Source organism: Kryptolebias marmoratus, linkage group LG13 (genome assembly GCF_001649575.2).
Source record: "Kryptolebias marmoratus isolate JLee-2015 linkage group LG13, ASM164957v2, whole genome shotgun sequence".
Taxonomy (NCBI): domain Eukaryota; kingdom Metazoa; phylum Chordata; class Actinopteri; order Cyprinodontiformes; family Rivulidae; genus Kryptolebias; species Kryptolebias marmoratus.
This window is the reverse complement of record NC_051442.1, coordinates 20,528,128-20,540,764: the sequence shown is the minus strand read 5'-3', so window position 1 is coordinate 20,540,764 and position 12,637 is coordinate 20,528,128. Positions and strand designations below refer to the sequence as shown.

The 12,637-nt window shown below is 42.7% G+C and overlaps 1 protein-coding gene across 1 annotated transcript in view; it reads left to right on the top strand.

Annotated features, from left to right (window-relative positions):
- The window catches only part of atp2a3 (ATPase sarcoplasmic/endoplasmic reticulum Ca2+ transporting 3), a 58,624-nt gene that overhangs the window by 31,885 nt on the left and 14,102 nt on the right, over nucleotides 1-12,637 (top strand). The window contains exons 7-9 of the mRNA XM_017412654.3: nucleotides 136-221; nucleotides 689-1,153; nucleotides 12,249-12,337. Coding sequence (XP_017268143.1) covers nucleotides 136-221; nucleotides 689-1,153; nucleotides 12,249-12,337 — 640 coding nt within the window. The remainder of the gene's footprint in view (nucleotides 1-135; nucleotides 222-688; nucleotides 1,154-12,248; nucleotides 12,338-12,637) is intronic.

The following is a 12,637-nucleotide window of genomic DNA, read 5'->3' as shown; positions in this document are numbered from 1 at the left end:
TTGTGACAGTCTTATGTATTCTGTTTTTTTTTTTTGTTTTTTAGAACTGCAACAGCGTTTGCCTCACAATTGGGCCTACTAGTTACAGGTTATACAGCACATTTTAATGCTAAGAAATTCTTTTGTTTTTTGAAGGAGAGTCGGTCTCCGTCATCAAACACACTGACCCCGTTCCTGACCCCAGAGCTGTTAACCAGGACAAGAAGAACATGCTGTTTTCTGTGAGTGTGCCCCCTACGGCTCCCTGTGTCAGAACCAACGTTAGATCAGTTGAATGTTGTTACTGTAAGTTAATACAACTAAAAATAGTTTTATTTTTCGTGACCTTTTTTTTTTTGTGGCTTCAACTTCTGGCCTCTGGTTCTGTGTCTAGTTAGAATATGCCGACTTTTCACGCTCAGTCATTTTGTCCTTATTGACAGTTGGCAAACCAGCTTAGTGTTGCATTTACTGCCACCTACTGGACTGGAGTCTGGAACAATAAAACAACAAGAAAAAACACACAAACATTTAAAACGAGGCTGTATTCATCCGGTGCACTAGTGAACCAACCTAAAAAGCCCATACTGAGGTTGAATGCATTACACCTCTACTTCTTAGAAACACTGAATTCACTTTCTGGTTTATTTATCAAATTATTTGGTGAATTTCATTCGCTCATGCTCAGTTTTTGTTCTGGTGTTCTCAGGGCACCAACATCGCTGCAGGTCGCGCCATCGGAATTGTTGTCGCGACGGGCGTCAACACGGAGATCGGGAAGATCCGCAATCAGATGGCGTCTACTGAGCAAGAGAAGACGCCGCTGCAGCAGAAGCTGGACGAGTTCGGCCAGCAGCTCTCGAAGGTCATCTCCCTGGTCTGCGTGGCCGTGTGGGTCATCAACATCGGCCACTTTGGAGACCCCGTCCACGGCGGGTCCTGGGTCCGGGGGGCCATCTATTACTTTAAGATCGCCGTTGCCCTGGCAGTGGCCGCCATCCCCGAGGGCCTGCCCGCCGTCATCACCACCTGCCTTGCCCTGGGCACACGGCGCATGGCCAAGAAGAACGCCATCGTCCGCAGCCTTCCATCGGTGGAAACGCTGGGCTGCACGTCTGTTATCTGCTCCGACAAGACCGGAACGCTCACCACCAACCAGATGTCCGTCTGCAGGGTAAGCTTTCATCGAGCTTTAACCGCTAATCTTATCTGGTTCAGCCACGTTTATTTAACACAGCCACTATAAATGGAAGCATCAACACAGCACGATTAATACTCACAGAAATGCCTCAAGGAATTTACCCATAAAACTGTTACTGAAGCAAAGTTCACCAAACTCGGATTGCTATTTCTCATACTAACCTCCTCAAATCACCTTTGTTTCATTTTCCCCAAACATTAAGAACTTTTTCAGGTGTTTAAAAGCTGGGGAATCTATTTGTTGTCATTAATGTTTATCTCCACTCGCCAGGTTTGCAATAGCAGCCGGTAAAATAATCCAAATCGGCAAGACAAAGCAGCACCTGGGCTACTAAAATACTCCATATCACCAAATCAGTTGGCACACAGGAACAATGGAAGTTTCTAAAATGTCACATTGCCTGAACAAACACAATATATAAATGGTCCTCAACTGTTCTGTGGGTTGCATTGAATAAGTTGTGCATACATAATCGCATTAGACAACACTCACTGAAAGAGCTTATCCACAAATATTCATAAGTCACACATGGCCTCGCCCTTTCCTTTGTGTGTGTGTGTGTGTGTGTGTGTGTGTGTGTTGCTGGCTAAATGACTCTGCTCTGAGCACAGGGTAAATGTCAGCGCTGCTGTTTGTCTTGGCTCCTGTTAAGGCCTCTGCACACACCGCAGTCTCAGCTAACACCTCGTGTGCTTTGACCTGCAGCTCATCTCTCACCTCAGCAACACGAGAGTCAGCGGCCCGTTTGAGTCGGGCAGAACCAGAATCACCACAGGCCACGTGTTACAGGACACTGTTTACAGCTTGTGTAACGACAGTATTCATGTGCATCTTCTTCACATGAAGCAAAGTATTGATCTAAAGAGAATAGGAGGTTTTATGATTCCTAAAATTGTATTAGACAAATAATGTTTTTTAGGGTTTTTTGCCTGCCTAGTGAAGGGAGATAATGGTTTTGACTGGCTGTGTGCGTACATCTTGTCTGTTGTCAAACTATCTCATGAACTACTAAACAAATTTTAATGACACTTGCAGGAAGTAATTATTTGATCTACATCTACAACTGATTAACATTTGGAGTTAGCCCAGTTCAAGATGGCTATCTCGGCTAAGTGAGCTTACAAACCACAAATATGGCTCTAACTTGATCAGTTTCACAGATATTGAGCTGAATTTAGTGTGGTAGTAGCTGATCCACAACACACATTTACACTGTGCAAGTTTTTTGTTTTAAAATTTTGTCATTAACTTTTTTAAGTCAACTTTGTTTGTCTGTTAGGAAAAAAATACCTTCTTGGCGGATTTTAGTGAAACTTTCTGGCAATAACCATTGGCTGTACATCTACGACTGATTAACTGTTGAAGTCCAATTCAAGATGGCCACTAAAACAAACTGACCTTACAAAACAGACAATTTACTGAAAACAGACCTTACTTATTTCAGACAGCATTACAGATATTGAGCTAAAATCTGGTGCGGTAGTAGCTGAGAGTGATTCAAAAGACATACTTTAAGTTCTTCTCATTGCACAAAATCTTTGCATAAAACCTTGTCTTTAAGTTGGAGTCGGCCATGTTTGTCTGCAAAATATAAACCACTATTAAGATTTAATAAAACTTTTTAAAAGGTAATCACTGTGTGTACATCTACAACTGATTAACTTTTTTATTCAGTCCAATTCAAGATGGCTGCCACTCACTGACCTTATTCAGCTGTTTTTTAGTCATGTTGTTTACATATATTGAGCTAAAATTTGATATGGTAGCACCTTTTCATTCCTTCAGTGAATGCTTTATTTTACTAAAGTAACAAATTTTTATTAGCTTGAGATCACTTTGTCATGTAAGAACTGACTGGACCGAGTCTTCCACTGTTTTAGAGTTGAGTGTTTATTCAGAGCAAACGGACTGAGATGTACGGATGGTCCCGCTGACAGCAGGAAACAGGCGGGTCAGAAAGACCCAGCGCTTGAGATCATGTATTTACGTATCATTTGTGAAGGGAAAGTCACCCTCTGAGGAACAATCATTACAAATTTTAGAATCAATATAATCTGATCCAATCGAACACGCCTAATCTGACGAAGCTAAGAAAACGTAAAACACACAATCCGTAACAAAAAGAGAAGTCATAAAATACCAAACTCCAGATAACCAGTCAGCTTTTTTGTTGTGGATAGAAATTTTTAAAAATTTGATTGCCTGTGCCCAAAATGTTATAGCCATTTTAGTGTTTTCTAAAGTCAGTTGGCTCTGGCAGCCATTTTGAATTGGATGGGCTCCAGATGTTAATCAATCGTAGATGTACATCCAGTGATCCAGTGGTTCATAAGGTATTTTGCCAACAGCCACGTGCAAAAACATTTTCACCCCCTTTTTGTTTTCTGTCGATGGGGGATAATGTCCTAAAACTGATCGTTTCACAATGGAGTCAGAGGGAATCTGCATTTTCTGTTTGTCAGAGGGTTCGTTTTGTACAAATGCTCGCACTTCCTTCCCTCCCAAGATGACGTGGAGTGTCTGCAGGATTAGTGCGTAGCAGCAGGGAGTTCCCTGCAGCAGGAGGGGCATGGAGGAGTGATCTTACCACAGCCCTGAAAGCCTCTCAGCCAGAGGAGAAAAAAAAAAAGAATTAACAGACTGACACCGGTGAATATTGACTTTCTTCTGCCTCCCATACTCCCTGGCTGGCGGCTCTTTGCTGTGAGATAAGAAGGCATGCACACATGTTCATATTCTCATAGAGGATAATGAAACTTCCCCCTCTGTTTTCTTTTTCAGCATGCTGTTTCCTGAAGATAAGAAAATGTAACTCTTCCCCCGTTGGGTGTATATTATACTTTAATCGCTGCTGTGAATTATTGTCTGTGTTCGTGTGGACTGGGCTGCAGCCAGCTGTCCTGGCAGCGCCTTGCGTAAGGGGTATCCCCACAGTGTTGGGATTTCTAGGGATTCCCCTTGCTATCCAGACACCGCACTTCCCTTTTCTCTTCACTTACACACTCTCTATTGCAGATGCTGTGAAAAGGGTTACTCACCGCGAATCCCCACATAACCTCAGAGGAAGTGAGTGGAGAGAGAAAAAAAAAGCATAAAAACTTCTGCTCGAATCACTGAGTCACATGGATCACACTGTGCCCTGTTTCCCTGGAGATCCCAGTGGCTCAGATCACGATAGTGTCTTGAAAAATTATTCACACCCCAAGTTACAATCACAGACTTTAAAGTATTTGACTGAGATTTTATGTGATAAACCAACGCATTTTAATCATTTTTTTTACCCCAAACTAAAGTTCAGTGCAACTAATTACCATCAGAAGCCACCTAATTCATAAATAGAGTCCACCTGTGTGTAATTTAATCTTAGTATAAATACAACTGTTTCTGCTGTTCTGCACTGGAAACAAGTTGTTTCAAGATGTTTTTCCTGCAAGTTCCAACATTGAAAAATATTGTGCTGACGACAATAAGGGCACAATGTTTGAGGTTAACCACATGTTTGTTCTCGGCGTGATAAAGATGTCCAGAGCTCCTAATATCAGCTAAGGGCTGGTATATTTCACGTCAAACATTTTGAGTAACTTCCTGTTTTAATACCAAAACATTACCAAATCAATACCTTTTGTACATATATTTTTTATTTGGCCACATATGGCCTGCTTCCACAGTTGTACGCAGAACATAGATTGTCTGATCCGCACCTATTCCCAAAAAAATAAAAATAAAAAGCTTAGACACCTGCACAAATGTATCTCTAGTCATCATTTGTACTGATGATGGCTGATAGGAAAATTTTAGCCTATCGCCAAACTCTAGTATTAACACTTCTTTAAGGCACTGTAAAAGAACATTTGTAGTTTATTCCTTATGTTGCTCTTTTTGCCTCTGCTAAAATCTTTGGGTTCATGACTGTCACCCTCCACGGGCGACACTGCATTCAAAGGAGGTGAGGCAACCAACAGGATTTGGTGAAGTATTCTTTATTGGGGCTGCAGTTCACCAACTCACCGACACCCATCTCCCACTGCCAAGCACAGCAGCTGGCTTTAGCTCCTGGCCTCCTCCACCCACACCAGGTGAAGGGGTGACAAAACAACAACAAATTATTTACAACTCAACACAAAATAAAGGGTACAAATAAATATTTACATACATGCAACCTAAAACAACTAATCCTAAATTCAATCAAGAACTTAAATCAAACTTAACATAAATCAAACTTAACATAACTTTAGAGCATTATCCTTCCTGCTCAAATGGTATGCTCCACCCTTCCCCAGGAGACACACCAGGAAGGTAAACCCCAATTAACACAACTCAAACTGAAATAAAGAAATGAAACAAAAAATATCTATTCTATAAATTAATGGGGATGGAGCCCCTGGTCTCCATCACATTTCCTCCCCCCTTCACCCAGGACAACAGTTGTTCAATCCTCATACATTCTAGACAGACAGTCAGCAACAAGGTTAGACTTCCCTGACCGATATTGCACTGTAAAATCAAAAGGCTGCAATGACAGATACCATCTTGCGATACGCATATTAGAGTCTTTCATTTGGTGCAACCATTTCAGCGCCCTATGATCTGTTTCAAGGGTAAAATGGCGCCCCAACAAATAGTACCGTAGTGATTCCACAGCCCACTTAACTGCGAGGCATTCTTTTTCAACTGTGGAATACCTGGTCTCTCTGTCCTGAAGTTTCCTGCTGAGAAAAACAATAGGATGTCTCTCACCATCAATGTCCTGCATCAACACTCCACCAAGGCCTACTCCAGAGGCATCAGTTTGCAGTATAAACGGGACATCAAAGTCTGGACTGTAGAGAACAGAGTCACTGGAGATTGCAGACTTCAGGTCCTTAAAAGCTTTATCACATTTCTCAGTCCACTTGACTTTATTTGACGCAGAGACTTTTGTTAAATCTGTAAGAACAGCAGCCCTCTCTGCAAAATGGGGAATGAACTTACTGTACCACCCCACTAAGCCAACAAAAGCACGGACCTTCCTTTTAGTTGTAGGAACTGGGTACGTGTGAATAGCTTCTACTTTCCCTACTTGAGGTCTAACTTGTCCATGTCCCACTACATAACCTAGGTACTCTACCTGCCTCTGAGCCAACTTACACTTGTGAGGGTTAATTGTGAGCCCCGCAGAACTGATGAGCTGTAAAACATGCTGCAGATGATTAACATGCTCCTCCCACGTCTGGCTGAAAATCACCACATCATCCAGGTATGCTGCAGCAAAGTCAGATGCCTCCATCAGCACCTGGTCCATGAGGCGCTGAAACGTCGCTGGTGCCCCCTGTAGGCCAAAGGGCATCACCTTGAACTGGAAAACCCCAAAAGGTGTTTTAAAAGCAGTCAACTCTTTCGCCTCTGATGCCAGGGCCAGTTGCCAGTAGCCCTTGCTGAGGTCAAGTGTGGTAATAAAATTACACCTCCCCACTCTCTCCAAAAGTTCATCAATGCGAGGCATTGGATAGGGGTCAAACTTAGAGACACTATTGAGGTATCTAAAATCAATACAAAATCTTAAAGTGCCATCCTTTTTTGGTACTAGCACTACTGGACTGCACCATTCACTCACAGAGGGCTCAATGATCCCCAGCTCCAACATGAACTGCATCTCATTCTTGAGTTGTGGGACAAGACGTTCTGGAACCCTGTAGAACTTCCTGCGAGGCGCAGCGTCATCTCTGAGGTGAACCTTGTGCTGTATCAGGCTTGTGAACCCAGGTTTTTCCTGAAACAGCTCTGGATCCAAAAGGGGCTTTATGTCCTGCTGCTGGGAATGCTGGAGATGAGAGAGAGAAATTGAAACCGGTACAGAGCTACAGGCTGGAAAAAATAGCTCATCTTCCTCTTCATCATCCACCACACGCACAAAGAGGTGGGGCAAAACAGTCTCTGCATGCTCCTCACTCTGCAATGGATCCTGTTGAGATGACTGCGAAGCAGATGACATAGCAAACTGTGGTGGTGACCTGTGGTATTGTTTCAGAAGATTAACATGGAAGGTTTGATGTTTCTTCTTCCTTTCAGGCATATACAGTTCATAACTAAGCTTCCCGACACGTCGTGTGACCTCATACGGGCCCTGCCATTTAGCAAGAAGCTTATTGTCACTAGTGGGGAGCAACAACAACACTTGCTGTCCAGGATGTAAGCTCCTCTCCCTGGCATTTTTATCATACCAGGTTTTCTGTTTAGTTTGAGCTGCCTTCATGTGTTGATGTGCCAACACAGCCATTTGCTCCAGTTTCTCTCTCATTTTTATCACATAGGACACCACATGCTCACCCGATGGACTTTGGCTCTCCCATTGTTCTTTAAGAAGATCCAACGGTCCCCTCACCTGTCGCCCATACAGCAACTCGAATGGAGAGAATCCAGTTGATGCTTGTGGAACCTCTCTATATGCAAAAAGCATATAGGGCAGCCACTTGTCCCAGTCTGTGCCAGTCTCTGAAACAAACTTCCGCAGCATGTTCTTCAGCGTTTGGTTAAAACGTTCAACCAGTCCATCTGACTGGGGGTGGTATGGGGTGGTGTTTATACCCTTTATACCTAACAACTGATAAACCTGCTTTAAGAGTTTTGACCGAAAATTAGTCCCACAGTCTGTAAGGATTTCTTTAGGGATGCCTACACGTGAAAACAGATGCAGCAAACAGTTAGCCACTTGTTTAGCTTTCACTGATCTTAAAGGAAAAGCCTCGGGGTATCTAGTAGCGTAATCACAGATAACCAGAATGTAACGGTTACCGGAGGAGCTTTTCTCCAGAGGACCCACAACATCCATTCCTATCCTTTCAAATGGTGTCTCTATGATAGGTAATGGCTGTAGATGAGCTCTAGATACACCTCTGTTGGTCGTCAACTGACATGTGTGACAGGAAGAGCAAAATTGTTGCACTTGTGTGTACATGCCTGGCCACACAAACCGACTGGCTATTCTATGAAGGGATTTCTGGAACCCAAGGTGCCCAGCCCAAGGAACTGAATGACCGAGTTCCATCACTTTTCCCCTCAGCTGCTGTGGCAAAGCAATGGCTTCTGATTCACCTTTGACCTGATAAAGGACACCATTCCGCACCACATAAGTTGCATCTTCCAAGACACTTACTTTTCCCTGCTTCTTTCCCTCAACTTCAGTAACCTTATCAAACCATGGTTTTAATGTTGGGTCTGACCTCTGATAGGCAGAAATATCTGAAGGAATATCAAAGTCAAATAAATGGCAGGGTTTCATCTTTTCATCCACCTCCATTCTGACTGTACCTAAAAACTTGTCCTTTCTCCTTTCAGCTCTGGATTTAGATGGTTTTACTGGGCCCACCTCCAGTTCCACATCATAGAATGGTAATTCTTGAAGTGGGTTCTGTGCTTTCTGAGCTCTAGTAGTGACCAAGCTCCAGATTGGAGAAGAAAGTTCTACTTCTGTGCTTGACACTAAATCAGTTAATGTGGGAACATCCAAGCCTAAAACGACAGCATAGGGTAGCCTTGGTGCTAATGCTACAGGTAATAAAAATGTTTGTCCTCCTATAGTTAAATAAATCTCAGCTACAGGATACTCCATTTCGTCACCATGGATGCAACTTATTTTTGTCTTAGTATCACTCCACTGCTCTCTTGGCACCAAGCTAGAAAGAACTACAGATTTGAAACTTCCTGTGTCTAATAAAGCTGTTTCACGTTGACCATTTACTAGCACAGGGACTGTGTGAGCCAGTTCTTGGGCGGGGGAGGGGGAAGGTGGTCTGGGAACTGAACATAGAAGAGAGGGCTTACTCCGTGTAGTGGCAGGACATGTGTACTGTGTATGACCTATCCTGTTACACTGAAAACACCTTACATCTTGCTTTGAGGAGGAGTAATTCTTAGCAGGATTGGGTTTAGCCACAGAATATGACTTAGTAGCTGAAAAACTCCTAGTCTGACCTATAGCACCACCCCTTTCACCCCCATCAGACTTACTTCTTCCTGCAGGAAAGTTGTCACGCCCAAAGTTGGTTCTTCTGGCTCCCGTCCTTGCTGACAAAAAGACTTCTGCCAAACTTGCAGCCTCATCTGCAGACTTTGGGGCTCGTTCTCTAATCCACACCTCCAAGTCCGGATTCACCATCCTGAGGAACTGCTCCATGATCATCAGTTCTGAAATGTCCTTCACTGTTGACTTCTCTGGTTTGACCCACTTATAGAACATGTCCTTGAGTCGAACATAAAGTTCTTTTGGTGTCTCACCCTGATGAATGTCCAGGGATCGAAACCTCCTTCTGTAGGTGTCGGCAGTTATCTCATATTTGGTCAATATGGCATCTTTCACCTTGTCATAAATGTGAGAATGTGCAATGTCCATCAGCACATAAGCACTACGTGCTTTCCCAGTAAGTAGTGGAACCAGTCGGACCGCCCACTCTTCTTTAGGCCACTGACATACCTTAGCCATCCTTTCAAAAGTTGTTAAGAAGTGCTCCACATCATCATCAGAAGTCAGTGGAAGCAGCTTTGGCTCCCTCTGTACAGCTGGTAGTTGGTAGGACATCTGACTTTGTTCATCATCATCTCCTTGATCATCATAAGTCTGAGGATCTTCCTCCATGTTGTCACCATCATGCTGTCGTTCCTCTTTCAGTTCCTCCACATGAGCCTGGAGTTGTCGAAACTGATGTTGTAAATTCTTCCATCTCACTTCTTGGCGTGCTGATTCCTTCTCAATCTGCTGGTCTCTGGCAGTTTGAGATTGCCTCAATGATTGGACAAGGCTTGCCAGCTGATCCAATTTGTCATCAGTGCTAGCACCAGAAGCAGCCTCAGCTCCACTCATAGTTGTAGTACTGTCTTGAGTCTCAGCCTCATTATTTCTTTTTCCACCTCTGGTCATCATTGCCTCATTGTTCCTCCAAAATCCCACTTCTGACACCACTTGTCACCCTCCACGGGCGGCACTGCATTCAAAGGAGGTGAGGCAACCAACAGGATTTGGTGAAGTATTCTTTATTGGGGCTGCAGTTCACCAACTCACCGACACCCATCTCATACTGCCAAGCACAGCAGCTGGCTTTAGCTCCTGGCCTCCTCCACCCACACCAGGTGAAGGGGTGACAAAACAACAACAAATTATTTACAACTCAACACAAAATAAAGGGTACAAATAAATATTTACATACATGCAACCTAAAACAACTAATCCTAAATTCAATCAAGAACTTAAATCAAACTTAACATAAATCAAACTTAACATAACTTTAGAGCATTATCCTTCCTGCTCAAATGGTATGCTCCACCCTTCCCCAGGAGACACACCAGGAAGGTAAACCCCAATTAACACAACTCAAACTGAAATAAAGAAATGAAACAAAAAATATCTATTCTATAAATTAATGGGGATGGAGCCCCTGGTCTCCATCACAATGACCATCTTTTTTTTAAAATGGTAAGTGGACTGTACTCACATTGCGCCTTTCTAGCCAACCAGGCCACTCAAAGCGCCGTGTTCTCATTTAACCATCCACACACACTGAATCTCTACAAAGCTAATCTGAATAAATCATTTTATAGAGTTTAATCAGTGCTTTAAACTCCATTCATACACCGATGGAACCACGTTGGAGGCAATGAGGGGTTCAGTAAGTTGCCCAGGGAGGTTTCAACATATGGCATACTGGTGGAGTTGCACCTCCAACTCTCTCATTGGACGACTGCTCTAAACACTGAGCCACAGCCGTCCCGTTTAAAACACAGAAGTAGATTAGAGGTTACCAGACCTTAGAGACCTAATGGGAGATTGTTGGATTTTGCGAATTTGTAGATTCACTAAAAATGTTCAAATAACAGACCATAGGAACATCAAATGACTTGCGTCTAACTACAAATCCATCATGTTATAAGCAGCTTAAAGTCCACCATGGTAGATCCGGCCACACCTGTGTTTACTTCAGGTAGTTCCTAGACATACTATTTGAGCAAATTTGTCGCTGAAACAATAGGTATATCTGTTGACAAAACAAACTAATTGTTATTCCTATTCTGTCTTATCTTAGCACAGTCAGCCTGTTTGTTTCCATCATATTTTGGATGAGTATTTTTTATTTCTCACATCGACAAGGAAAAAGTGTTACCCTGCAGAGCTTGGGGGTGTGAAGTGTCATTTGACTGCTTCTCTCAGCTGCAATTAGTCGACTGGCTGTCACAGCATTTAAAATAAAACTTCATGTTTTATATAGGAGCTCAAACTCCATGACAACCTATTTGTAGAGCATCTACTGGATTTTGGAATATCCAGGCTTTCCTGCTGTTTTATTTTTTTCTTTGTTTTGAGTATTTGAACATACAGCTGAGGTGAACTTCAGATCTGATCACTGTATTTTTATTGGAATAAACAGAGGAAAATGTCAGCAATGATGCAGTAAAAGTTACATTTGTAAAACTACATGTTCTTCCGAAAACGACAATATACTTCTCTACAACCTAATCTCTGACATATGTGGAGGGTTCCTTGGTCTGTGTGGTGTCTCTGGTTTGGTTGTACACCTTACTACTTTGATTTCCTGCAGTGGTGTTGATTCAGAACAGGTGTACTTATACAGAGATCATCTGAGTCTTTGACTACCCACAGGTACATCTTGTTTAACTAAAAACATAACCTCCTTGGAAGTAAAGGTGGTGATGGTTGGGCTTCGAAACAAAGAGGCTGAATACAAATGTATGCATCACTTTTCAGTTTTAGATCTTGAAAAATTATTTTTAAATAATCTGAAGTGTTTTTTGTAGATCTATTACATATACTCAAACTGAAAAGCCATTTTAATTCTAAATGTAAAACAATAAAATAAAATAAAATAAAACACAAGCGAGGGGGTCAACACTTCTGCTACTTTTAGTAATCCCCTGAAAATAGTGTTTTCTTCGCCAAGACATCGTTAGGCTTGTACAGATTGTGTCTTTTGACTCTTCCTATAACCTTTTTAAAAAGCGGTCGGCAGCCGCAGCAGCAGAGATTCAGGCTCGGCTCTGACTAATTAACCAACTCGTCTGCTCGCTTTTTCTCCTCTCACAGATGTTCGTTGCAGATAAAGCGGAGGAGTCCAGCTGCACCCTGCACGAGTTCTCAATAACTGGGTCTACGTACGCTCCCGAGGGACAAATGTGAGTGTCACACATTGATTACTTTCTGTCGGGAACACATAATGGCTGCCCCCATCGGGTTGTCTATAGACATGCAGATTTTAACCAAAAATAGTCCTCTACTCTCTTTTTCTGTCGTCATGTTACCAATCAGAACTCTGAGACGTAGCGTTTCTGGGTTTTGTTTTTGTTTCTGTTCTTAAAGCGAACATGAACATAATTGGTTTCATCTTTGAGGACATATTTTTCTGCTTTGTCAGATTCTTATGCTTTCCTCCTTGATGCGTGTTTGTGGAGGTGTGCAGGTAGGTGGCTGTCCAT